General features: G+C 41.5%; 1 protein-coding gene across 4 annotated transcripts in view; it reads right to left on the bottom strand.

The window, feature by feature from the left end:
* FTO (FTO alpha-ketoglutarate dependent dioxygenase) overlaps positions 1-26,607 on the bottom strand; it is a 369,186-nt gene that overhangs the window by 289,481 nt on the left and 53,098 nt on the right. The window contains exon 1 of one of the 4 annotated variants that reach the window (XM_087870429.1): positions 24,271-24,639. The exons of the other annotated variants lie outside the window; for them this stretch is intronic. Coding sequence (XP_087726555.1) covers positions 24,271-24,552 — 282 coding nt within the window. The 5' untranslated portion in view covers positions 24,553-24,639. Of the gene's footprint in view, positions 1-24,270; positions 24,640-26,607 lie in introns of those variants that run through there. 4 annotated transcript variants of the gene reach the window in all.

The raw sequence follows: 26,607 nt of genomic DNA, 5'->3' as shown, positions 1-26,607 counted from the left end.
CTTTCCCTTGTGTGGCCACAAGTGAATTATAGAAGACATGATATATTACTTTAACAACAACAAAAATCCCTTAGCTGCTGACAGAGCTATATCAACTATTAGTTTTGTCTAGCAGTTATAAAAAGTTAAAGAAAAATACCTGAAAGAGTAAGTTATTTAATAACTATTTTAGTTGTGTAACACAAAGTCGTTACTTCTTTTTGTTTTCATTTATCCATTTTCAGGATTCCAGAAAGCCAATACACACTCTTTATTACCAAAACTTCGTGATTAAGGCATTGCATAAAACTCTCTAATTCCATCAGCATGCATTTAATCTTATTTCAATACGTGCATTTACAAGTTTCCTCTTCCAATTATATCACTAATGAAAAATTAACATTGCTGGCTTTTCTGATAGAAAGTGAGTAATAGGGGTGCCTGGGCAGCTCAGTAGGTTGAGCCTCAGACTCTTGATTTGGGCTCAGGTTGTGATCTCAGGGTAGTGAGATCGTGCCCCACAGTGGGCTCTGGCTCAACAGGAATCTGCTTGTCCCTCTCCCTCCCCTGGCTTGTACATGTGCACGCACCTTTTCTCTCCCTAAAATGGAATCTTAAAAAAAAAAAAGTGAATAATAATTCTAAAGTTATTCTTCTCCTACAAATATGCTAAGGCTTGCAACCTAACCTAACCATCATGTATGTGTAATTTCATCATGCTGTGAAATACACAACTCCGATCCAAGATATAATAACCAGAGGACCAGGCTTTCCACTAAGTTATTAGGAGTTTATCTGAAGATGAACTAGGTATCTCTTTAAGTAGCCTCCAAACAACTTGAAAAAAGGCAGAAGAGCATAGCTTAAAATAATGGTTAAGAGCTCAGGCTCTAAAATTAGACTTTACCAGTTCAAATCCTGACTCTGCCAATTACTTGCTGTGTGAACTTGAGTAAGTTACTTAGCCACCTTGTGCCTCCATTTCCCCATCTACAGAAGAGATACAGAAATCAAATCTACCATACAGGGATGTTATGAAGATTAAATCAAATGGGTTATTATTTGTAAAGAAATAAATGTGTGTGCAATTACAAAACAAACACTACATAAGTGTTTAATACATTTTATTTAATTATACTTAATACAAGTTTAGAAATAGACTAAAAAGATAAATAATTTTGCCTGTCCTCATGGGCCCATTCCTTCCTGCCATCCTTGGGGTTATGTGCCAGTTACCACAGTTCTATCTGACATCACCAAGCAACCTCTTTTCTTCCTGGGTCTCTTCTCTTCATCCTTTGTGCTTATGTTAGCTCAGACTTAAAAAAAAAAAAAAAAAAAAAATCTTGCCACTTAAAAAAATTAATTAATTAGTTAATTAAACTCTTCTTGGCTTTTCCCACTTACCACTCCAGCTAAATCCCATTGCATCTTTCCATTCCCTACCAAACTTCCTGAAGAACCATGGAAGATGGATGCCCAGAAGTCCTACTGTCTCTTTTGCCCTGAGCCCTGCTATGATGTGGCTTCTACCACTGCCAATTCTATCAAAACAATTCTTCTCAAGGTCAATAACCAACTCCATCTACTAAAATGCGGCATCACCCTCTTGGTCATTTGAGAAGCACTGGACATAGTTACCTGCATCTCTTTCTCAAAATCCCCTTTACGCTCAGTTTCAATAACATCCTCCCTCCCCCCTCCGTATATTCCTCTAGCCTAAACTCCCTCCTCATCTGTTTCTGGGCTTTCTTCCTCTGCCCTTCATAGCAGACGTTCTCTACCCTTCTTCCTCTTCAAAGCAGTCTTTCTTTAAGCAATCTCATCTTCTTAGTACACGTTCCTTAAAGATAACGCTCAAATCCTCATCTCCAGCCCAAATCTATACTTAAAACTGTCTTCAGGATATTACAACATGCAAGTCCCCCCGGCACCTGAGATTCAATAAGCCCAAAGCAAAGTCAACATTCTCCTTTCCTACCTTCTTAAGTCTGTTTCTCCTGTTTTTAATCTTAAATTCATGCCATTGCCCACCAGACTGACAATGTTGGATTATGTTAATTGGCGGTAATCAGCATTTCAATCTATGCTAACTTTGTTCATGGTTAGGAAAATCTTAGGAGGATGAGGCGGCTATCATTATTCCCATTTCAAAGAAGTGAAAACCAAGATTTGGATAAATAAAATACCTGGTTCAAAATCCAGAAGCTAGTAAATCTCACACCTGGGATGATTTCACCCATTTTATCTACAAAGCCCAGGCTGCACGGTACACTGGGAATGCTTATTTAAACCTAAAGGTACACATTCCAAGCACCGCCTCTACTCAGAGGCCTGTCCCAAGAGGACAACAGTGATCATGACAGATGTTTCAAGACAGATATTCCTGCTCTCATGGGACTCAACGTATGAGAGAAGTGTCAATTAGACAAGCAAACTACAATCAAACACAGGAAGTTCTATGATATAGGAAGCAAAGGGTGGTACTGAGGCAAGTAACTTGAAAGGATAGGGAGCTTTTGGGGAAGGCTTTCCATAAGAAGTGACATCTGAGCTGAGAACTGAACCATCAGAGGGTATGAGCCAAGCAGAGAGAAACAGTGGTCGAACGGGTTCCAGAGAGACTATCTCACCACAGTTAAAAGGACTATTACCACCACCACCACCACCAACCACCGAAGTGTGGGCACGGATGTAGAGAAGTTAGAAGCCTTAGGCACTGCTGGTGGCAATGTACAATGGTGCCCTCACTGTGGAAAACAGTCTGGACATTCCTCAAAAAATGAAGCAATTCCATTTCTGCGTATACACCCCCCAAAACTGGAAGCTAGGTCTCAAAAAGATACTTGTACACCCATATGCATAACAGCATTCTTCACAACGGCCGAAAATGGAAGCAACCCAAGCGTCCATCAGCGGACAAACAGATCAAAAAAAAGCGGCATATTCATACAACAGAATATTATTCATCCTTAAAAAGGTAGGAAATTCTGACACATACTAGAACGTGAATAAACCTTGAGCAACACTATGCTAAGTGAAATAAGCCAGTCACAAAGGACACGTGCTGCACGATTCCTATTCCATGAGGTCTGGGAAGAGAGGTAAATGGGAAGTTAGTGTTTTATGAGGACAGAGTTTCCATACTGGAATGATGAGAAAGTTCTGGAGACCGACAGTGGCGAGGGCTGCATGACTATCAGAAATATACTTAATGCCACTAACCTGTATGCTTAAAAAAGGGTGAAATGGTAAATTTTGTGTTATATGTATTTTACCACAATTTTTTTAAAAAATTGTTCCAAACGTAGGCACAGTATTGTGGAAGTCAGAAAGCAAAACAAGAACATGGAGAACCTGAAGCAATCAAAAAGTTCAGAGAGGCTGCGGAGAAAAGACCAAAACACACAGGCAGTTGCCATGATTTCTAAACTAGACATGATCTGAAGAGCCTGAGACCATATACTGTTCTCCAAATAAAGTAACCATGCAGGATTTTTTTGGCATCATGGAGTTAGACCAGAAAAAAATGTTAACGGTTGTCTAATGAGAAACGAGAGCCTTCTCTAGCTTCAAAGTTAGGAAACTTCCATCGAATTCCAAGAGCACTGTAAAGTTTTTCTAGGCTGAGGGTGAAGAGGAGACTTACATGAAGTCTAAACCACAAAGAGTCTCAGGGCTCCATGACAGCTCTCTGAAGACAAGTAGTACTTGTTGCTTTTGGAATACAACGTAGCTAATAAGGGGGAAAATATGCCTGTGCCCGTGTTCTCTGAAGATATTGTAGATCTTGAGCTCATGTTGCAGATCATTAGAGCTCTGCCTGCTAGTGAGATTACACATGAGGTTACGCCAATGGTTCCATTTTCAGGGTAACTCTCTCATCCATAAAACTCAATTCAGGCTAAACTCTGGCATACAAAGTCCTTTCTCAGACAATATCTTTATATTTGCATGTATGTAAATGAGCATATACATACTCATGTATTTATATGTATATAAATGAGCATACCAAACAAAATACAGGTCATATTAATTTTAAGGTGCACAGCTATGACAGATCTTAAGCCACTTTCATCACTGAAATATATTACAGCTTTTACAAATGTACTACAGTCTTACACTAAAATACCTCATTTCCAAAATGAAATTTGGCATGTGATTAATTTATTCAAACACCTGGTTCTTATTACTTTCACAATAATGTTGGAAGGGGAAAATACAATGTACTTGCACACTTACTGATAGGGCGCAGTATTTGTACAAGTAAGAGGCACACACCCAAGGCCTCCCTACTCCCCAGGAGGTAACCACCCCCACGAGACCAAGGCAGCATCCAGTACCAGGTATTCTCCCAAAGAAAGAAAAATGGAAATAGAGGTTGAGCACAAACAAGGTCAATTCTGTATCAAAAGCAGAACAGCACATAGAGAGGTAACAGACAGGAGGTCAGGGGTAAAGAAAGAGCAAAGACGAAAGAGAAGGAATTTATAAACTTCAGTTAAGGCTTAAATCTGAAGGAGACCCCTCAGATGATAATTTCCTAAACTCAGGAATCTATACAGTTTACTCCCAATTCAGGGCACATATTCTATAAATGCTGAAAGAACGTCATTTCCTGGGAAAGAAACATAGCCCAGTTTGCTTCTTGTGCTCTTCCCAACGACCCCGCCACTCTGAACAAAAGCATGGCATTTCTGAGGACCCACAATTCATGGTTACGTGAAAGTAGGGGACTCACATGGGACAGGAAGCAAAGGGACCAGCCCTGGAATTACCCAGTCACATAGAATCAGGGAAACATCTCTCTGGATGTGCTCTGCCATAAACCAGCAAGAGTAAATCATTCCGTGTCCTTGACTGCTCTGATCCTTCTCCACAGCTCACTACAGAGTCTAGGCTCATTTGCCTTCCCTCTGATATTCATTTTTTGGCCTGATTTACCTATAATTTCACTCGACTCACCTAGTCTGCCAGGCACACACTATACAGTCTAAGACGAAAGCTGTTTATAGGATTAGTGAAATACACCAGACTTGCAGATGAGATAAAACAAGAGGGGCAGGGAACTCAAAAGCTTGGAAAAAAATTCCACCTGCCAACATAGCATTAATCTCATCCATTCTCACCTATGTCATTCCCCTTTCTGTTCAACATTAGGTCTCAAATTTAATCTGCTCCAACTATATGAGTCAGTCTAAAATGAACGAGCAGGTTTCTCCTACTAACAATTCCTCTGAAACCTAACACAAAAGAGAGGTAATTTTTTTTTTTTTTTCAAATTCTAGTTGCCTGATTTTCCTTGGGCCTAAAAGTACCCAGTGTTTCATGTCAGGCAAACCCTTAGTTTCCTTATCTGTAAAATGTGTGGTAGTAGATGGCCTCTAGCGAGGGTCGCTTCTGCGGTGAGGACCAAAATCAAAATAAGTTGGTAAATACCAGGTTGTATTTTTTAATTAAAAGGAACCCCTTGTCTTGCTTCACCTCTTCCAACATTAGAGCTGACGTTTCCCTTTGATCCGTAAGGTGGTGGTGGTGTAGACAACAAGGTCCTCAAAAAGACATACAGGTTACAAAGCAAATGCTGTGCCCTGGAAGTCAAAGGTGTATGCTTTGTACGAGGACAATGTTTCTGAAGAACGGGTGTTCGGTCCTATTCGGCCAGTCTGCCACCTTCTGTTCCAGCGTGGGGTCAGGAAGAACCGGCTTCAAGTTAAAGGTTTCCGAGTACCAGCTATTAGCATTTGTTGGCTTTTATGTGCTCTGCGCTTCTGACTGTTACCTATTAAAACTTCATAGTAACAGAGCCTATCCAAGTGGATCACTGCACTCACAGTAGTCAAAAAGAATCCAGAATAATAAATCAGACATTCTAAATGCATCACTGATGCCCGTGTTTATAAGAAAGCACATTATCTCATAAACTAGATTTGAGATAATCTCTTCTGAATCCTATTTCACTCAGGAGCCAGAGCTGAATTTTCTGATTTTACTTTCATTATGCTCTGATTTGCCAAAAGATACACAGTGTGTGTTGCCACTCGGCCTGGAATCCACACTGGCAAAAAATGCCTGGAACCACAGAGCCATAGCAGGGCCACGCCCTGAGCGCCTCACACGGCACTTTCTCCTCTGCGGGTACTCCCCATGCGTCCAAATCGGGAGGTTTCTCATTGATGGCCCATAATCTCATAATCTGACAAATACTTTGTAAAGAAGGTTCATCATGGCGGGGGTGGGGGGGATGTGTTTATGTGTGCATGTCGCCTTTCTCACGGCAACTTCTCTGGGACTGCTAAACAGCTTTTCCCTCTTCCAAATACATTCCCCATCCCTCCACTTCTCTCCATCCCCAGTGCTACCCCCCTGGGGCAACCCACGGTCATCTCTTGCCTACCAGGCTCTGAGAGCCTCCTCCTGGTCTTCCTGTCATTCCCTGCCTAGGGGAGATTCTCCACGCAATTAGACAACCTTCCTAACAAAAGGATATCCATTCGTGTTGTTCTGTATCTTAAAACCTTCTACCTTAATGGGCTCCCATGCACAGAGAATAAAACCCAAACTCTTCAGTTTGACCCAGCCCCTGTCTAGCTTCCACAGTCCCAGCAAGGCCCCCTCTGTTCACCCTTTTTCATTTACACAGGTCTTCTTTCTGTTCCTTAAATGATACTCCCCCGCACCCCAGCTTTGCAAGACTGTCTCTTACCGATCCATTTCCAAACCAGCTCAACCCTATCAAAACCAGTGCCCTCACCCCAGCCACTCCCATTCATATATTCTGTTTATTTATCTGTACTTACTGTTTGTCTCTCCACTAGCAGGTAAGCCCTGCAAAAGTGGACATCAAGTAGGTCTTCCCTCTTCTTTCATTCAGTAATAACTGTGTGTCTGCTTAGCGCAAGGCATAGTTCTAGTTACTAGGATTAAGTAGTGAAGCAAGGAGGCAAAAATCCCTTTTCTCTGCCCTGCTGTCCTGCCTGTTCATCCCTGAATCCCCCGTACGAAGCAGACACTCAACAAGTGCTTGCTGAATGAATGAAACGCTGCAGCCATGCGACCCTCAAGTTACACTGCTGTGTTCCAGCATGCCTTTTAAAAATATTTTCAAAACACCAATCAAGTGATTCATGAATGAAATCAATTGAGACTGGTCACATCCGCAGATGTAAAACAGAGTCAACAATAACGTCAAGAATCTCAGTTCTAACACAGATATTTAGAGCTGAGTGTTGTCCAAAGGCCATTTAAAATATAGCACTTCTATAAGAAAAAACTCTGCTTACCAATCTGAACCTCTTTTACAGTTTCTCATACATCACAACCCCGGCCCCCTTCTCCCTGTTCTGCACCCCCCAACTTTGACAAAGGCTGAACTGAATTAACTGGCACAGTTTCAACACAGTTTTGATATGTGTGAGCATATCTGCAATATCTGAATTCTAACTCCAAACACAATCTACCTTTCTCTTTCATTTGGTTCAGTTTTTTAACATAAGGAATATCATTGATCTCATCAACGGCTGGTAATGAAACCTACTTGGCAATTACCTGTTAGATTTGTCACACCCAATTTAGCACTTGGAGCAATTATAACAAGTAAAGCCCCAATGTGAAATCATTTAAGCTCCCTCTCCTTCTTGCTGGTAGGCTGCCCTGAGTCCCACCCAGAGGAGCCCATCACTGCCAACACCTTGACAGCTCACCTATTTTCAGGTCTGCTGAGATCTGCCTGGCTATCTTTCTGCCAAGTCTAGGAACAGGAGTTCCGGAAAAACACAAATCCATCTCATCTCCCTTGGTCCACAAAAAAAAACATTCACTCTTGAAAGTCACCAAGTAACCAACCCATACCCAATTTATATGCTGAATCTAGTCAAAGAGCTAACACACACACACACACACACACACACACACACACGTGCACACACAAAGATACAAGAAGAGCCAAATGCGGCTATAACTAGTTCAGATACTATTTGTTTCATGTTTCACACTCATTTACCCACATGATTCAGGGAGTTTTCAGAGTATATGTGTACGGAGAGCAAACACACTGCTGGAGTTTGCAGAGCCCCCTGGAAAAGAAGCAAGTAGGGAAAAGAACATAGAAGTTTTTTGAGGAAGAGGAAGATGCCAGTACGGAATACAGGGCCCGGGTTCTAAGACCAAGGAAGGACTCAAGCTCAATACTCACCCACAAAGCAGAGGAATCCTGCTAGATCGGACTGCTCATTACAACTGCTCAAGGAGTTCGTGATTTTCAGTACAGCTTCCAATGCCTCACCCCAGCCCTACTGATACAGAATCTCCCGGAGTAGGGTCTGGGCGCCTGTGTGTGCACATCATTTCTAAAGCCCCTGAGGTGAAGTGCTGGTCAACCACATGCAGAAAACACCTAAAACCTGCACTCAAAACACCATCGGAAGCTAAGCACTTAAGTGAGCAAAGAAGGTAGTAAACGATAAAGGAATTAACGAAGCATGCATTCAAATTAAATTTAAAAATATACTGTAAGCCAAATTTGATCTGCTCCTCTTGATTTGTCATTTTTTCATTTGAACTGTAACTTCTTGAAGTTAGGCACCATACCTTATTCATTCCTGCGTCTAGTACAGTGTCTAATAGACAGTAGGTTCCATCACTGTTCGCTAAAGCGCTGACAAAAATGAGGGGAAATCCCAACTCTTCAGACACTATTAAGGAAACTGCCAGGGAACACTCCTCACGCATTCATTCAAGCAGAATTTATTACACAACTACTATACGTAAGGCCCTAAGGATGCTACACTGAGTAAGAGAGACAAGATTTCTGTCCATGTGGGGTTTACATTTGGGGAAGACAGAGGAAGAGACTGCGCATTAACATTTACAAATAAATACGCCAATTTCAGACAGTAATGTTATTCAGCATTAAAATGGCTACATTTAATCTCAAAGCTTGTTAAACTACACAGAAATCGGGGCACCTGGGTGGCACAGTCGGTTAAGCATCTGACTCTTGGTTTTGGCTCAGGTCATGATCTCAGGGTGGTGAGATCGAGCCCTGCATCATGCTCCATGCTCAGCGTGGAGTCTGCTTGAGAGTCTCTCTCCTCTCCCTCTTCCCCTCCCACTCATGCTCTCTCTTTCTCGGTCTCTCAAATAAATATATCTTCAAAAAAAAACAAAACAGAACAAAAAACACCACACAGAAATCAGAGGAGCTGAAAAATACTCATTTGATGGGGGGCAGAGAAGGAGTATAGGTTGAGCGTTACATGCCCTGAGCTCTGCCACTATACTAGTTGAATGACCTTGGACAAATCACTTCATCGATCTGGAGGAATTAAATTAAATGATCTCTAAGACTATCTAGCCCTAAGATTTTTTATTCTATTAGTAAAGAAGCATCAGCAAAACTTCACATGTTGTGATGGTGTCCAAACACTTTGATGTCCCACCCCTCCACGGTTGGCTCTTGACATTTATACATTATTAGAAACTGAAAACATTTTCCAAGCATTTCACGAGTCCACCTCTACAGCTGACCTAAGGCAAAACCACGGGCTCAGATATTTATTGCCCCAGTGCAATGGCTACCGGCATGCCTAGACTAAGTTATGAAGCTGGCACGGACACAGGCCCTACAGCAAAGGAAACCAAATATCAAGCTCAAGGTGATTAAGGAATCCAGCAATTAGTTAAATTCCCTCATTCAACAAACATTAATAAGAGACTGCAGGCAGCCAAGCACTAGTCTAATTCCTAAGAAAAAAAGAAGAAAAAAAAACACATAGGTTTTTCCCCATAAAAAGAAAAGGTGTGGGGATTCTTTTATTTTTTTTCAGATTTATTTATTTATTTGAGAAAGAGAGCACATGCACAAGTGCGTGAGAGGGGGTGGGGGCAGAGGGAGAGAATCTCAAGCAGACACTGTCCCAGGAGACTGACCCAGGGCTCAATCCCACAACCCATGAGGTCATGACCTGAGCCGAAACCAAGAGCCCAACCAACTCAGTCACCCAGGCGCGCCATGGTGTGAGGACTCTTAACCTGAGTTTCAGATGCTCCATGAATCCCACAAAATGAAATGCCAAATTTTGGGTGTATGAGCACATTTCTGGGGAGAGAATCCACGGCTTTTACTAAATTCTCTAAAGGGTCAACGATCCAAACTGGAGACACTACACGAGACACTTTTGGCAAAGTCTCTCTTTTACTTCTCATACAAATCCCCATTGTATAAACAAGGAAACTGAGGTTTAGAAAATTTATGTGCCAAAGACACAGCCAAAAAGTGGCACAGCAGATATCTGAACCCCAAACTGCCAATCTCCTGTGTCATGTACTCTCACGCTGTTTCCATACCTCACCCACCCCCAAAAAAAGGCCGTTTAAAAGAATGAGTCAGTGAAGCCCCCAAAGACGAAGGACAGTTATCATGTGCTGTCCGTGACCAAGGCAAATTCAAGCCTCCTATTTCCCAGAAGATGCAGGAACCAAGACTTCAATTTCTCAACTTGTGCCTCTACCCTATTAGACTAAGATGACAGAAATACAAGAACCCATACTAGAGGTTTATGACTTCAGGGACCCTTTCCATTCAGAAGTCCAAGTACATGAATCTCCTCAAGCAGCCCAACCCCAGGGTCACTAACTTGCACATTCCCAGGCAGAAGTCGGGGGAACTTGTCTTCCACCTCCTTTATTTGGTGGGTTGGCGTACATCTCACTTTCTGAACTTCCCTCTGGATCTAACTCTTGGCCTTGACCCCTTGTATGCACACAAATGGCTGCTTCCATGTCATGAGTCACATCAGGATTTACATAAAAGAGGCAACCTGAAGATCATGTGCCAAACATGACAGAATTTGAAGTAAAAAAATATCCACTTATATATCCTAGTGTAATGGAAAGAACATGGTCTTTGGAATCAGGATTCAGTCTAAATCCCAAGACTGTTATTAGTAGCTGTGTAACCTTAGGTAAGCTACTTTATCATCCTGAACGCTGACTGCTCAACTTCTAAAATAGAGATAATGATATTTCAGATGTTAATAATCAACAAATTCTTAGTGAGTGCCTAAGCACTGTTCTAGGCTCTGGGGTACACTTGGGAATGTAACCAATAAAGCTCCTTTCTTCATAAAGCTTATATTTAGGTGGAAGACAAACAGCCAAACAAATAAGAAAATGTAAAATAATTTTAGTAACACTAATCACATTAAAATAATAACAGCTAATGGTTCTTGAACATATATGATGCATCTGAAACTATTATAAGAAATAAGGGGCGCCTGGGTGGCACAGTTGTTAAGCATCTGCCTTCGGCTCAGGGCGTGATCCCAGCATTCTGGAATCAAGCCCCACATCAGGCTTCTCCGCTAGGAGTCTGCTTCTTCCTCTCCCACTCCCCCTGCTTGTGTTCTCTCTCTCTCTGTCAAATAAATAAATAAAATCTTCAAAAAAAAAAAAAAGAAAGAAGTATTAGCTTATTTAATTCTCATTAGAAAGGGACATACTACTATTACATCCATTTTACAGAGGAAAAAAATGAAAGCCCCCTAAGGTTAAGTAACTCGCCCAAAGTCAGACAGCAAGTTAAATGGAAGGGCAAAGACTGAAACCCAGACAATCTGATGGCAGGACCTCACTCTCCACGGCACTGAGTGATCCAATGGAAATAAAACGAATGATGCACAGAGAGCGGTTGCTGCAGTTTGGCTGGTCAGTGAAGCTCCACTGAGCAGGTGTTGTTTTAGGTAAGACACAAATCACAAGAAGCAGCCAGGCCCAGAGGAAGGATCTAGGAAGAGCATTCCACGTCAGAAGAAGAGCGGGTACAAAGGCCCTGAGAAAGAACCAGCCTGGTGGCCTCCAGGGATAGAAAAAAGGCCAGAGAGGTCAGAGTCCAGAGGAAGAGCTTGGGGAGTGTGGCAGATGAGTTCTCAGATACAGGCCAAAGCCAGATCATGTAGGGTCTTTGTCGGCCAGAGCACAAGGATTTCATTTTGTGTGCGATGCAGCCTTATGGAGGGAGGTGACACAATCTGATTTGTATTTTTAAAATATGAGCCCAACTGACATGGAGAATGGGTTATGAGGAGGAAGGGGCTGTGGAAAGTTGAAGCAGGGAGACCAATGGGGGTGTGGAAGTGCAGTCAAGAGTAATGGTGACTTGGCCGATGGTAGCATGACAGACGGGGTGAAAAGCACGCATCAGAGTCACCTTGAGGATCAGATGCGGGTGGACAAAACCCCTAGCAGAGCATCTGACACACGGCGGGCACTTACAAATGTTAATGACCCTCCCTGTCTAACATTAATTAATAAGAGGCTTGGGATAAAACTATAAATCGTATCCAAAAGAACTAAGCCTCTCTGACACCCCCGCCCCAATTCCTCCAAAGAAGCCCACAGCTTCGAGACGGAACTGGGAATGCACCAAATTCAAAACACAATAGAGAATTGATCTATTAAAGGAGCTGGACTGTTAAATTAAAACCGTTTCTGCGTGCCAAGCTGAAACACAAAGGGATCAGTCTTCTTTAACAATAAAGACCAGTTAAGAGGAGGCTCTGGTTACACAATCTCCTCCTCTTCACCGTGAGGCACTTAGATGGAATTTTTTTTTTTTTATAGAAAAGACAAACTCTTGAGTAAATGTAATAATTGTTTCAATAATGTGCCCCAACCACCCAAGAAGTTACAAAAAGAAAAAAAGAAACTGGAAAATTGGGATTCTTCTATTACATGATCAGTTAATTGCTGCCTCGAGTCCAGGCTATATTCACACCAGCGAAGGAAGGGATGATGCTGTTCAGGAGATCCGACAGCCTGACAGCCATTCAAGAAGCAGAAAGATTTGCCTTCCAAATATCTTGAACAGCAAATAAATAAATAAGCAAACTAATAAACCGATCAAAAGTTTGTCAATGAGGCCAACTGACTGAAATAATTTTCACATGTGGCCCAAAAAGGGTTCTCTTGAGAGAAGCCCTGCCTCACTAAGGTCCCCGACAGGTGGTCCCATGGTGATCTCAGTCATTAACAACAGTACTCATCACTTTTTTCTAACAACAGCAACAACAACAAAACAAAAACACAACTGAATATCTGTTAAACATTAATGATCACCAAAAGCGGGCAGAGGGTTTCCCTGTGCTCCCTAACTAAAAAACCCCAAGCCCCAGGAATGAGACCTTGGGCTGAGAACAAGCCCGAAATCGGAGAGAAATTCCCTCCTCTGGATTGCCTCACTGAAGCAGAGCTCTGGCTTGAAGGGGAAACTGGCCGTGAAGATACAACCAATACAGCTCTTATTCCATTCTTTGAATTTTGAACCATTCGAACGCTCCTGATTGCTCTAGTGCCGTGGTTCAGCAAAGGGTCTGAAATAACAAGACTATTTTCACAATAATCCTATTATTTGCTTTTTTCATTGTGTTGACTTCTGCACTTGTGGTTTGAAAGAATGGTGGGTAAAACTGGAGGTGATCTGGCACAACTCGAGCCAGTAGCACCAAAGTGTACTAGTCACTGGGTTCTTCACCACCACGTGTTCCAGTAGAGAGAGAAAAAAGAAAAAAATGTTAGTTTCACTTAAGAATGTCCCTGAAGAAGCAGTGAATGTTATTAATCTTATTAAATCTCAAATGTTAAGTAGCTGTCTTTTTACCATTCTGTGTGACAAAATGGGACATATAAAGCGCTTCTGATAAATATCAAAGTACAATGGTTGTCTCAAAGGAGAGCACTTGTGCGGCTGGTTATTCAAGTTGTAGACTGAACTAGCCACTTTTTTCATGGAATACCATTTTTACAAAAACATATATATATATGATTAATCAGACTCTTGTATATGGCAGACATTTTCTCAAAAATTAATGAAGTGAGCCTGTCATTTCAACTCATCATAGCTGCTGCCAGTAAAAAAATTTGAGTTTTCGATCAAAAATTTAAAATTTGGAAAACCTGCATTTGACACCTTGCACTTGACAGTTACCCAATACTAAAGACTTTTCTGATAAGATCAGTGATGATATTAATGAATGTGATTTTTGACAATGTGTAATAAATGTCAACATTTGAAGATCTGCATAATTCAACGAACCCATAATTATCCAAATGACTAAAGCATGGTATTATAAAATCATGCATGAGTAGGAGATCCACTCAAAGTGCAAACTAGATCAACAGATAATAATATAACACAGTAGGGGGCGCCTGGGTGGCACAGCGGTTGAGCGTCTGCCTTCGGCTCAGGGCGTGATCCCGGTGTTACGGGATGGAGCCCCACATCAGGCTCCTCCGCTATGAGCCTGCTTCTTCCTCTCCCACTCCCCCTGCTTGTGTTCCCTCTCTCACTGGCTATCTCTATCTCTGTTGAATAAATAAATAAAATCTTTAAAAAAAAAAATAATAATATAACACAGTAGGAAATGATAAGTGACATGGTCTAAGATTCTACATTGCAACCAACCCTTAAGAAAGTATGACTTGTTGAATTCTGGTGCAATATCAGAGAAGAACATCCACATTTAATAGCTAAAGAAGCAATTAAAATACTCGCCTTTTTCCATTAGTGTCTGTGTTAGGCTGGATTTGGTTCATATACTTCAACCAAACCAACACAGTGCAACAATTCAGTGCAAAAGTAGGTAGGAGAAGCCTACTTCTATTCAGCTAGGCATTAAAGAGATTTGCAAAAAACTAAAAACAGTGCCACTCTTCTTGCTATTTTTTTTGTATTGGAGAGTTATTTTCCATTAAAAAACTATGTCAACATGTGGTGGATGTTTTTTGCTATTTTTAAATGAATTAATAAATATTTTTTTAATTCCTCATGTTAGTTCCTAATATAGTAAATAGCAATAGATACAGCCCATAAAAACAAAAGCTCTTTGGGGTCCTCAATGATTTTTAGCAATGTAAGTATAAAAGAATCCTGAAGCCAGAAAGTCGAGGATTTTGGCTTAAAGCAAATCTATAATAGCTGCCTTTCTCACACACACCCTGCATAAACCAAAAGCAAAAAGAAGACAAACTGAATTTCTTTGGACTCTATTGTGTAATTTACTTACGGCCCATGGGCCTTGCTAATTTGCATGTCTGATTTACTCAGAATCCTTTCTTCCTCCTCCTCTCTGGCAAGCAACCACAGACAAATTCCTTTGCTATTTCACAACCCGCTCTTAAGCAAACTGCAATGCGGTGGTATAGACATGGAGCTCATCCAGCCTGGCAAACAGGGATAAGAAGCTCAACTCCAAGGTTTTCCAGCCAAGGGCCCTTTTCAAACACTAAAATCCACAAAACACAGCATTAGCTTGCTCAAAGCAAATAGTTCATTTGTCCTTTCACTAGAAATCAAAAGGACAAAATCACACAGCTAGAGTGTTGCTTCAAACCCCACCCTGACCCTCCAACATCCCCTTTTTCCCAAGCAAGTAAATGTCTAAACCATGAAGAATCAACAAGTCAGTCAATCCATAACAAATATTTATACTGTCTACATGAAAAAAAAGAGGATATATAATCATAAAAGGAAAACTAACAATACAGGTAATTAAAAAAAAAAAATGCCGGAGTAAACAGTGCTACAGAAGTGTGAAGAATGCAGAGAATAAGTGCGCACCAAAGTGACCAAGGGCATGAAGAAACAGGAAGAAGAGAGTCGAAAACTGAATGCGGGTAGTAAGGGCAGCCAGACCTGAAAAAACTGGTAAAGGACAAGACACTCCCAGACATCTACGATTAGACCTTTTGGCTAAAAATCAGTCTCAACAGAGGGAAAATGAAAGATAATGCTAGGGTCCCAAAAGTCAAGCTAAGGAATCTGGATTCTATCCAGAATGTAACGAGGACCGACAAAAGGCTTTTGAGAAGGATGGGAACATAATGGAAGTGTGCTATTTAATTTGTTTTGTTTTTTAAACACTAATCTATTAATAATATGGCTGCATTAAAAGAAACCAAGAAAGAGAGTCCAGGGGACCACATAAAGAGACTACAGAAAGCCCAGGCAGACATGAGCTGGGCCTGAACGACATGGCAATCGAAATGAAAAAGGATCAAGAGCTACACCAGTAGATAGATCTGGAATTTAATACAGTACCAAACCTGTTAAAAAAAATTAAAATAAAAAAAAAAGTGGAACAATACAGGGAAGTAAAGAAGTCAAAGTCATTAATGACACATCTACTGAGGGCCTACTAAGCTTGTTGCTATGCCTTGGTAATAAATAAAATATGGATTTGGGGAGAGATATGTGATTTTAAACAGGCTGAGGGAAAGGGGTAGATATGATAGACTGGAACTCACATCTTTCCCATCTATTACTGTGCCTCCTTATGCTACAGAAGATGGAAAATTAAAAACTACATTTCCCAGACCCCTTTGCAATTAGGGTTCTGGATGAGAAATACCTTCCGCCAATTAAATGGCCACCTGTAAGCTTTAGAAGGCAGGAAGAAAATGGGAGACCATCTTCTTGCTATTTAAATGTCTTCTGTAGGCAACTCAGTCATGGAAATTTGAAGATTCTGCAATGACTTCCCAAGGATCTGGCCATAAGGTCTGAGCTTATCAAATGCAGGTTGTAATGGCGGGACCTTCCTGTTCCCCCGATTGCAGCTACCGGGCCACGTCCTTAAAAATCAACAGTTCCAGTAAAGGCTTCCTGCTTCCAGCCCTCTTGGGTGTGACAGATTACTGACCCACGTGGCAAGCCAGGCTGTAGCACTGCTTCAGAGGCCCACCCCTAAAGGCTCAGTCTTGAGCCCATTTCTCCCAATGACTGTAAGAATCTATTTCCCTATCTTACCAGTTTCTCTCTCCTGCAACTAAATCCAGACATGTAAAGTGGGTTTAAATAAAGGCAGACCAACCAAGTGAAACAACTTGTACGCAGGTAAAAGAATGGAACTGAAACTTGGAAACAAAGCCAGAACAGAGCACAGAAAAAATAACGTATTATCTTCACAGACGGACATGGCAGTTGGGGAGACCCCAGGACTATGGTAATCCATTCTCTAAAATTTCCACAACTCAGTTTGGAATCAACAAAGAAAAATTCTTTTGGCTTTCTTAAGTAATTATAACAACATCTGACATTTATCTGGAGCTTTGAATATGAACAAAGGTATTCTGAAGAGTTCTCACTTCATTTTACCTGGCACTGCATACCAAAAGGGTGCATATCATACGCTGGATTTTAAGAACCGAGAGAACCAAAGCACCAAGAAAGTAAACAATTTGCCTAAGGTCACAGAGGGTAAGTTAGTGGTCCAACTAAAGTATTTCCTGCTTTAAACCTATTTTCTCCTGTTTGGTCTTCTGTCAGTTAACTACAACCATGTTCTAAAGTAAATGTTAAAATTGTTGGTGTAGAAATATTAGGAGCTTAAGAGGGCTTGTAAAACCACAAAGAATTAAATGGGGCCGAACTTACAACCATGGAAAAAATTAAAATTCCATGTGTAATTTTCTTCTCCAATTTTAACCTAAAATGTGGTGCCTGTGGCAGGCCCACTGTTCCTATGACACGCTTCCAACACACACAGTCCGAGGAGCAAGTGTCCTCCAATTATTTGGACAGCTACTCATTTATTTTTGTATCATTCTAAGAGTTGGAAAATTAACAGTGTTGTGTTTACAAACCTTCACTGGGCCATTACATAAAAGCTCAAATATGTTTACACTACTCAGCTCCGGTTTGAAGAAGCTCAAAAGCAAAGTTAATATAAACCTATTCTGAACAAATGTGCAGAAAGCAGCCCTGTCGGACAGAGGTCGAGCATTGACCTTCCCAACTTTTTCCACAGAATGTACAATCCATCACGTACAAAAAGCACAGTGAAGATGTGAGGTGTTGGTAAGTACCCCTGTTAGTGAGAAATTCTGCTAATTATTACACCAAATAAGCATAGTTAACAGGCCATGGCCACAAGAGGGGCATGTTTCAGGGCATTAAAGAGCTGCCTAGGGTGGAGAGGAATATATTACACTATGCCCTTTCCCAATAAAACAATTTCCCTGACACCTAGAAATCCAGTCAGCTGGAGCAGGACGCCGGAAGCGTTCGCGGGCTCCACCGTGGGGCTTCAGTGCCACCTAGTGACTCACACATTCTAACTCACAGACTTTGGGCAATGGACAGGATCTTGAACCTAAGCTTGGTCGTAGGGAAAGGAGACAGGGAGAAGAAATGCAATTTTAAGGGCTCTCCCAACTAAATCCTTGCTCTTTAAAGTATATACATATTATTTTCTCACCAACTCTGCATCCCAAAAGAAGAAGAGGTATGTTTCCAAATAAGCTCCTCTAAAACCAAATCACAGGCCAAACTAATCCGTTGCTTTCCAGAATTGTATTTTTGTGGCCAGTTATCTTCCAGCGCAAAACCTATTCAGAATGAAACCTTAAGAGTGTCCAAGGTAGGAAAAGATAACGGAGGGGTGGTAAATTAAGACTAAATAGAACTAGGGGCACATGGCTGGCTCAGTCAGAAGGGCATGTGACTTTTGATCTCGGGGTCGTGAGTTCAAACCCCACATTGGGCAGAAAGACTGCTTGAATAAATTAAATGTTTAAAAAAAGACTAAATAAAACTAAAGGCTTTAAATCCACAAGGCATATATAAAAATTAGCATCCCTGACATGATATATTAGCATAATGCAAATGGTTAGAAAAATAGGAAAACTTACCAATCTGCAGCAAGAGCTACCTGACAGTAACTTGGAGAAGTTCCATTGCACCCTTTGAACCAAAATTACCTTTCCCATAGAGACTATTTCCAGGCTGTTGACTGCTAATGCCACATCAGACAGATACACTGAACATCCACACAAATATAGTGTATTCCCTAAACAGCACCACTGCCACAGAAATCCATGTCTTTCTCATGCTAATGGTTTGCTGAAAAGAGATCTGGCCTACATTGCTGCAGATACAGTAATGAATAAAAAGCAAAGTCACCTCCTGGAGCTTACATTCTAACAGAGGACAACAAACAAAAAAACAAACAAGAAAATCTAAAAGATATCAAATGATGGTAAGTGACAGAGAAAAATAAGAAAGGGCAAAGGGAACAGAGGACACCAACAGGCAATGAGATAGAGAGTGCTATTTTGGGGTAATCAGAGAAACCCTCCTGAGAATCCAGTGTTTCAATAGACCTAAAGGAGGTGAGGGAACCAGCCATGCATGTATCTGGGGGGCAGGGGAAGGTTCTAAGAGGGAGGACAGCAAGTACAAAGGCTCTCAGGCAGGAAGCACTTGCCTTGTTTGAGGAACAGAATGGAGGCCAGTTTGGGTGGGTAAGAAAGGAGAAACATGACAGGAGATGAAGTCAGAGAGGATGTCTGGGGACAGAGCAGATAGAAAGCCAGAAGGGTGTTTTTTGTTGTTGTTGCTTTTCTGGGTTTGTTTTTTAATAGCAGCTTCATTGAGATACAATTCACATAACATACAACTTGCCCTTTTTAAAGTACATGATACAGAATGTGTATTCAGAGTTATACAATCATGACCACAACTTAATTTCAGAACACTTTCATTACACCAAAAAGAAACCCTGTACCCATTAACAGGTACTCCACACCCCACTCTCCCCAGCTCCTGGCAACCACTTATCTCCTTTCTGTCTCTACGGATTTGCTTATTCTGGATGATCAATCATATAATGCATAGCCTTTTGTCACTAGCCTCTTTCACTTAGCACAGTGTTTTAGAAATTCATCCATGTTGTAGCATGTATCACCACTTTTTATTACTGAATAATAGTCCACTGAATGGATATACCACAATTCGATTATCCATTCATCATCCGATGAACATTTGGACTGTTTCAACTTTAGAGATATTATGAATAATGCTGTTATAAACATTTACATCTAAGGTTTCTGTGGACTTATGTTTTCATTTGTCTCGGGTAACTAGGAGTGGAAATGCTGGATTATAGGGTAACTATGTTTTGAGGAGCCATAAGAACTTTGAGCAGAGGGGTGACATAATATGCATTTTTTTTTCTTAAAGACTGACTTTGGTTGCTGCATATAGAAAAAGGCAGCAAAGAACAGGGAAGCTAGTTAGGTAGAAACTGAAATGATCCAGGACAGAGTTGCTGGCAGCTTGAAGAACAACGGTACAAGTTGGGGCTATAAGAAGTGGTTGGATTCTAAACATAGTTTGAAGATAGAGGGGACAGAATTTGCTAACAGATGAGATGTGGAATAGGAAAGGAAGAGTCAAGGATGTGTCTATGATTTTCGGCCTGAGCAACTGGGAGGATGCAGTTGCCACGTACTGAGGTGGAGAGGACCACTCTGGAGGTTCCCCGCTCTCCACTTTCAAGGACCCCTGCAATGCTGGATCAGAAGCCACTGCCCTATTTCTTATTTTGCCTCTCCTTTTCAAGAAAGCCTATCCCATAGCCCCAATCTATACATCAAAGTCCCTTCAGAGGTATCCTGGATATTTTGCTTTTGTAGGCAAACTCCAGTTGGCAGGACTAACCAAAACACAGAAGAGCCAACAGGTATTATAATTAAATAGCCCCCGACAAGATCCATCATTAAAAAAAGGTTTTTGAAACTACATTTCCCAAATGTCTGTTCAGAAGTGCTTCACTTTAGGAGAATAAGAGAATTCTGGAAGAGGAAACCATGGTCCAAGAGTCCAAAGGTAACTCAAAAGGAAGATCAATCAAACCCTAGCCTTCCAACATGACAGGCAAAAAGAGAGGGCATGTTTCCTCTCTGGCATCTCCAAGACCAAGAACCTGGCTTATTAAACGTAGGGTAATTTATGTGCTTAGATATCACGGCAGCAAATATGGTAAGAAACTAAGGGGGGGGCAGGGAAAGGACCCTAAGGGGAGGTCAGGTGAACATCTGAGCTCAAAATGCAAAATGTGTTTAGTCACTCCCACCACACACCTTTTCAAAGCAACCAAAATGTGTCTGCATATACTAAGACTCAATAATGGAACTATTTAAAGACTTTCGTAAGCCAGGATCATCGCTACTTCTGAAGGCCCCACTCAACATCAAAATAAACACTAAATTAAACCCACATTTTACATTAAAAAGTTTCTTTGCAATAGAAAAATCTGAGTGGATTTGTATAATTTTGCACTGGAATTTATTTGGCTTTGAGAAACTCATTTACGATGGACTGTAATTTCTCGGTAATCACCGGGCGTACTTGGAAATCCTTGAGAAGCTGGAAAACCTAACTTACAAATTAATCTCAAATGCAAGAACAATACTAAATATAACAACTTACGAAGCTCATATAAGACTACATTTCATAAACACTTAATTCAACATTTATTCACTTCAATTCTGCCATTTTTTTGTTTGGATTTGGAGTCAAGACATCTTTTTCAGGGCTCGTACATTTGTATAGACTCCTGAAAAACGGTGGCCGAGGCTGGTAGCTGCTGAGTTCTGGCCATTGGAATGTGAGCTGGAGTGATGAGTGCCACTTCCAGGTTTGGCCCTAGAGAACTCCTAAACACACTGCTGCTCTTTTCCCCTTCTGGCAGGCCGGAATGGAGATAACCTAAGGTGACCTTACAAGCAATGCAGATCCTCCTTCAATGTGCAACTCTACGTGCACGCCCAGAGGAAGCCATCCCACCAAAGTGCTTGCATACTTACCACTGTTACATGAGCAAGAAACAAATTTTTACCATGTTCAAGCCATTATACAGTATGTTGATATGATTTTTTTTTTTTTTTTTTTTTTTTTTGCAGTAACCTATCCTACCTAATATAAACCCACAGGGCTAGACACAATGCCTAGAGTATCTCCCAGATAAAAGGCCCTGATTGATGACTTACACTTTGACCTTTTGACTTGTGCCATGACTAATAGGTAATAAAAACAACAGCTAACACTGTATAGCAGTTACTAGTTGTTTAGTTACTAGTTACTAGGTGTTTACTACATCGGCTCTAAATGCTTTACATAAATTAATTCATCTGTCCTCCGAACTCTCAGTGGTAGTTACTGTAATTGTCTTCACTTGAGAGAAAATGAAACTGAGGTCCAGAGAAAGTAAGTAACCTGCCCCAGGTTGCACAGCTAGTATGTGGAAGAGCCAGGACTCAAGCCCAGGCAGTGGGGATGTGGCATCCATACTGCTTGGTCAGTATGCTACACATACAAGGAAAGAGGTATTAACCTGAATTCCAAACGAGCTTGACCCCCTCTCTCATTCACAAGGAGGCAAGACAAATGGACCAAATCGAACACTTGCCTATGTTTGTCACATACATGTTCATTATTAACCTTAAAGAGGACTCAGATAACTCAGGACAGTTATGATTTAATGCTCTCCCTAATCTTGACTACAAAGGCATCCGCTGCATATTTGGGTAGATGGGTCCAAAAGTCGGTGGAATTATATGCTCCCTTTCATGAAAATGCAAATGTCTCTGAAAGCAGCTAATAAGTAAATCTGTACTTTTCCAAAGAAGCAAGGATTAACTTCATTGTGGGTTAAATTAGCTGAACATCAGAAAAGGACATCCAAAATAAACAGTCATGTACCGGTGGTAGCCAGGGGTGATGTGACCAAATGCACACTTGAGGAGGAATTCCAAATGTGGTCATGACCATTTTCCTGGTTCAAAGTAAACAGAGAAACAAGGCAAGTTTTGACATGGACAAGACATTCGAGATCATAAAAAAGCAGCAGCCTCACCAGCAGGCCACAAGTCTAGATTAAATGAATATTTCGGATGACTCACAAACCACTCCCAAAATGACTCTGCTCATGAGCCAAACAGAGGCCATTTCTCCATTTAAAAAGCTGCCTACCCATTCCACCAAGGTTCTATGACACAGAATTGCCCCTTTGTGCAACAATCAGAGAATTTCAAAAAAAGCATTAAGATTCCCTTGGTATCATAGTAGCTTAGCAAACAGCTATTTCGCCTTCTACCTCAAAGGATGCCAGAACCCCACTTTCCAGCACCATCTCCCTAAAGGCAGAAATGCCCAGTAGTCATGATGCTGAGTCAAATGCCATTTACCTATTCTGAGCCTGGTACCATACTAGGAATGTTAACATTTATTATCTCTTCTAACTGCAAAGAACGTAAAACCTGAGCTCTATCTGGCAGCTAACAAAGCAGACAGATACGGAAATGGTCAAAATTCATGCAGCCCCTTCTGAGACGAACCGTGTGGGGGATCAAAAGATGTCATGTACTTAGACCATTTTAGAAAAGGCATAAAACTGACGGTGATACTGCCAGTGTGGAAGGAACTCCCAAATGTTGGGAATATCTGTCAGTCGCTGAGAACGTATCTAAATACACTATGTGCCTCGGCCTGTGCTGGGTATCGTGGCCAACAGAAAAGGAGCTAATAGCTCATAGCATCACCATAGCAGGTAAGACTAACGAAGCTCAGTCGAACATTTAGTTACTATACTAAGGGCCTTAACCTGTATTAACTCATTTAAACCTCAAATCAACCCAGTGAACAATCCAGCCCGAATTTTGACACAGGGGGAAAATCTATGAGTCTTATTACAGTAGAAAGTCAAAACTTTTTCTATGAAACTGTTATTTTTGGGTGATATCTGGGGATTCTTTATATACTTTAGGCCAATAAACAATTTATCCCTTGATTGTTATTAAATTGTTCAAAATATCCTCAGAACCTGATGTGTGAACGTTATAAAACCTAACCTGTAAACGGAGTATGTTGAATGCTTCATACCACAATAACCACAAGGAAATTACTTCCCTTAATGCAACATTAAAATTGAGGAGTCCCATGGGCTTAATAATGGCACCTTTAAAAGAGGTACCTTCCTGATTTAAAAAAAAAAAAAAAAAATCCATAAAGTGAGTCTTGCTCCAAAGTAGCACTGAAAAAAAAAAAGGAGGAAAGTCAGATTACAGCCTTTTAATTGAAGTTCCACAGCTAAAGATTCAACATGAAATCCACTGCTACCGATGAAGAAAATAATTCTAAACAGTGTCAAAATCAGTCTTCATATTTCCTAAGAATAAAAGAGTTCCCGTCTTTAAGGCCAGATTAAGGTAATAGGCTGGATTGAGCCATCTATCTGGCAAAATAAATGCTTCTGGACAGTGCCTAGACTAAACAGGGTCAAGAATTCCTAAGCAAAACACCACTTATAACAGAGTGGGTCAGCGCAGAGGCCTGACCCAGTGGGGGGATGCCCTGTAGCTGTAGGTCTAGAAGGCTACCCTGCAAATTCTCGTCAGACGCTTAATCAATATCATGCCTTAGGACCTGAACTGCTACTATAAAATCAATATTACCTTTATTTTAAGTAGCAGGAGGAACAATGAGATTATCTTGTTCCTTACAAGTCTGTCATGGAAAATCTGGCTCATGGTGTGTGTCATCTTCTGTTTTTGCCTGGAAGGAACACGTTTGTTGGGCTTAGAGACAGTCTGGCACTGCAACCCAGAAATAATAGGAAAGGTGAAGGAATAACACTTTGGCTCAGGAAAGCTGGGGCCTAAGTATACATTACAATCTACGGAACAATGATGAATCATCAAGAGAGGAGCTCCAAGGCTTAAACCCACCAGCTCCATGCTGATGACTCCCCAAAGTTAGATCTCCAGCCCTGAGCTCCAGATTCTCCCCACCCCACAGCCTCACTGGAAGCCCCTCGGATGCCAAACAGGCACCAGGTATGTGAATGTCCAAAGGAGAACACCTGATCTCACACCTGCACCTGCTCCCCCCTCAGCCTTCTGGTCTCGGTGCATGGTCACAATCCAGGAGGTTGTGCTAAGAACCTGGACGGTATCCTAGATTCCTCTGTTCTTGCAAAACTCTCTCAAACCCTGTCAGCTTCTCCTCTAAAATATAGCTGAAATCCCTCTCCTTCTCTCCACCTCCACCATCACCACCTGGGCCAAGCCCGAAGCTTCTCTCTCCTCCTGATGTTTCCCCCCCATTGTGCTCTGGCCTTCCAGTATTCCCCACACAGCAGCCAGAGTGAGCTTTGGAAAATGCAAATCGGACGCAGGCACTCCACACACACACTCTCCGTCTTAAAACCCTCCCATGGGTTCCCATCAGGCTTAGAATAAAACCCGAATCTTTACCACAGCCTGAAGGCCCTAACGTGACCTGGCCTCATTCTTTCTCCCTTTTGTCTCTTTCTCCTGGCCACTGACCTTCTCTGTTCCTCCTACTTGCAAAGCTTATCAGCACCTCAGAGCCATGTCCCTGTGGCCGGAATGAATAGCCTGGTTACCCTTCGGATCTCACATGGAAAGTCACCTCAGGGCACCTGACCTACAGCAGCCCCTCCCCTCACTCCTTAGCATACCGTACTGTTCAACACTGTTAGACATGGTCTTATGTATGTATCATCCTAAGTACTGTTTACTTATTTCCTACCTTTGACAGAATGTTAACCTCCACAAGAGGAGGGACCTCGGTCTGTTTGTCACCACTAAATCCCCAGTCTAGCACAGCACTGAGCATACAATAGGCCTCGGCTGATACCTGCTGAATGAATACCCGGGTAGCACCTGGAAATCTGTTACGGATCCTAGTCTGGCTAGAAGTATCAGCGATGTGCTCTCCCTCAGAGGATTATGGCCAGAGACAGAATTTAGGAACAGAGAATCCTCTGAACTGCCCTACATGGGATCAAACACCTGTAACATTTTCCACTCGAGAACAGCGTGCTGGTCAAGAAGACAAGAGGAAGAAGTAAATGCTCCCCTTTGCTTACGCTCTCTACTCCAACCCTGAGCAGCAGAGAACAGCAGAAGCTCAGATGATGTCTCCAATCACCAGCATCACATTTGCCTCCACTAATCAGTGGATTCATTCCTTCCTTTCCCTGTCCATCACAACACACACACACACACACACACACACACACACACACACGCACACACACCCCTCACCAATTTCACATAGTTGTCCACGGACCTCAAGTAGCCCTCTGGTTCACTGCCTCCCTCACTCCATCCATCAAGAACTTCTAAGTTTCACTTCCTAGATAAAGTGGTCTAAGTGAAGAGGAAGGGAAAGAGCTAATATTTATCAAGTATCTCCCATATGCTGAATATTGTGCTGAATGCTCAAAAGCTTTTTTTACTAAGTAAATTATATTTAGTCCCATTTTTAGAGATGAGAAAATGCAGCCTTAGGCCCGTGACTGGCCGGAAGTCAAGCAAGTAAGAGGCAGAGGCAAGATTTAAATACACATCATTCGAACAAAATCCCAATTATTTCCAAGTCTTCATTTCAGCAACAAAAACAAGAAACATACCAATATTATCTTTCTTCTATGGTTTCAATTTGGAAATTAATACATCCTTTCACAAATAGATCCATATCACATTTCACTGATACTGGGTCCTTAGACTATAAACTTCTTTGTACGTAATGGGCTCCTACATTACAAACTGTAAACTCCCTTAAAAGTTCCCTTATAATCTACAGACAAAATATTACAGATGCAAAGGAGTGTCTCACCAAAGTTTCCCTTCCAACAGGATTACCCTGACTTTACAAGCGACAGAAAATTGTCAGTATAGATCAGGGGAACAAATAACCCAGTTCAGGATAACATGGTATCTAACATCCAGGGAGTTCATGACAGATACCAAAGCCCACAAAGC

Source organism: Ursus americanus, chromosome 21 (assembly GCF_024610735.1).
Source record: "Ursus americanus isolate L20-20 chromosome 21, mUrsAme1.1.p, whole genome shotgun sequence".
NCBI classification, from domain to species: domain Eukaryota; kingdom Metazoa; phylum Chordata; class Mammalia; order Carnivora; family Ursidae; genus Ursus; species Ursus americanus.
The sequence above is the reverse complement of the archived record's forward strand: the minus strand, read 5'-3'. Positions and strand labels throughout refer to the sequence as shown.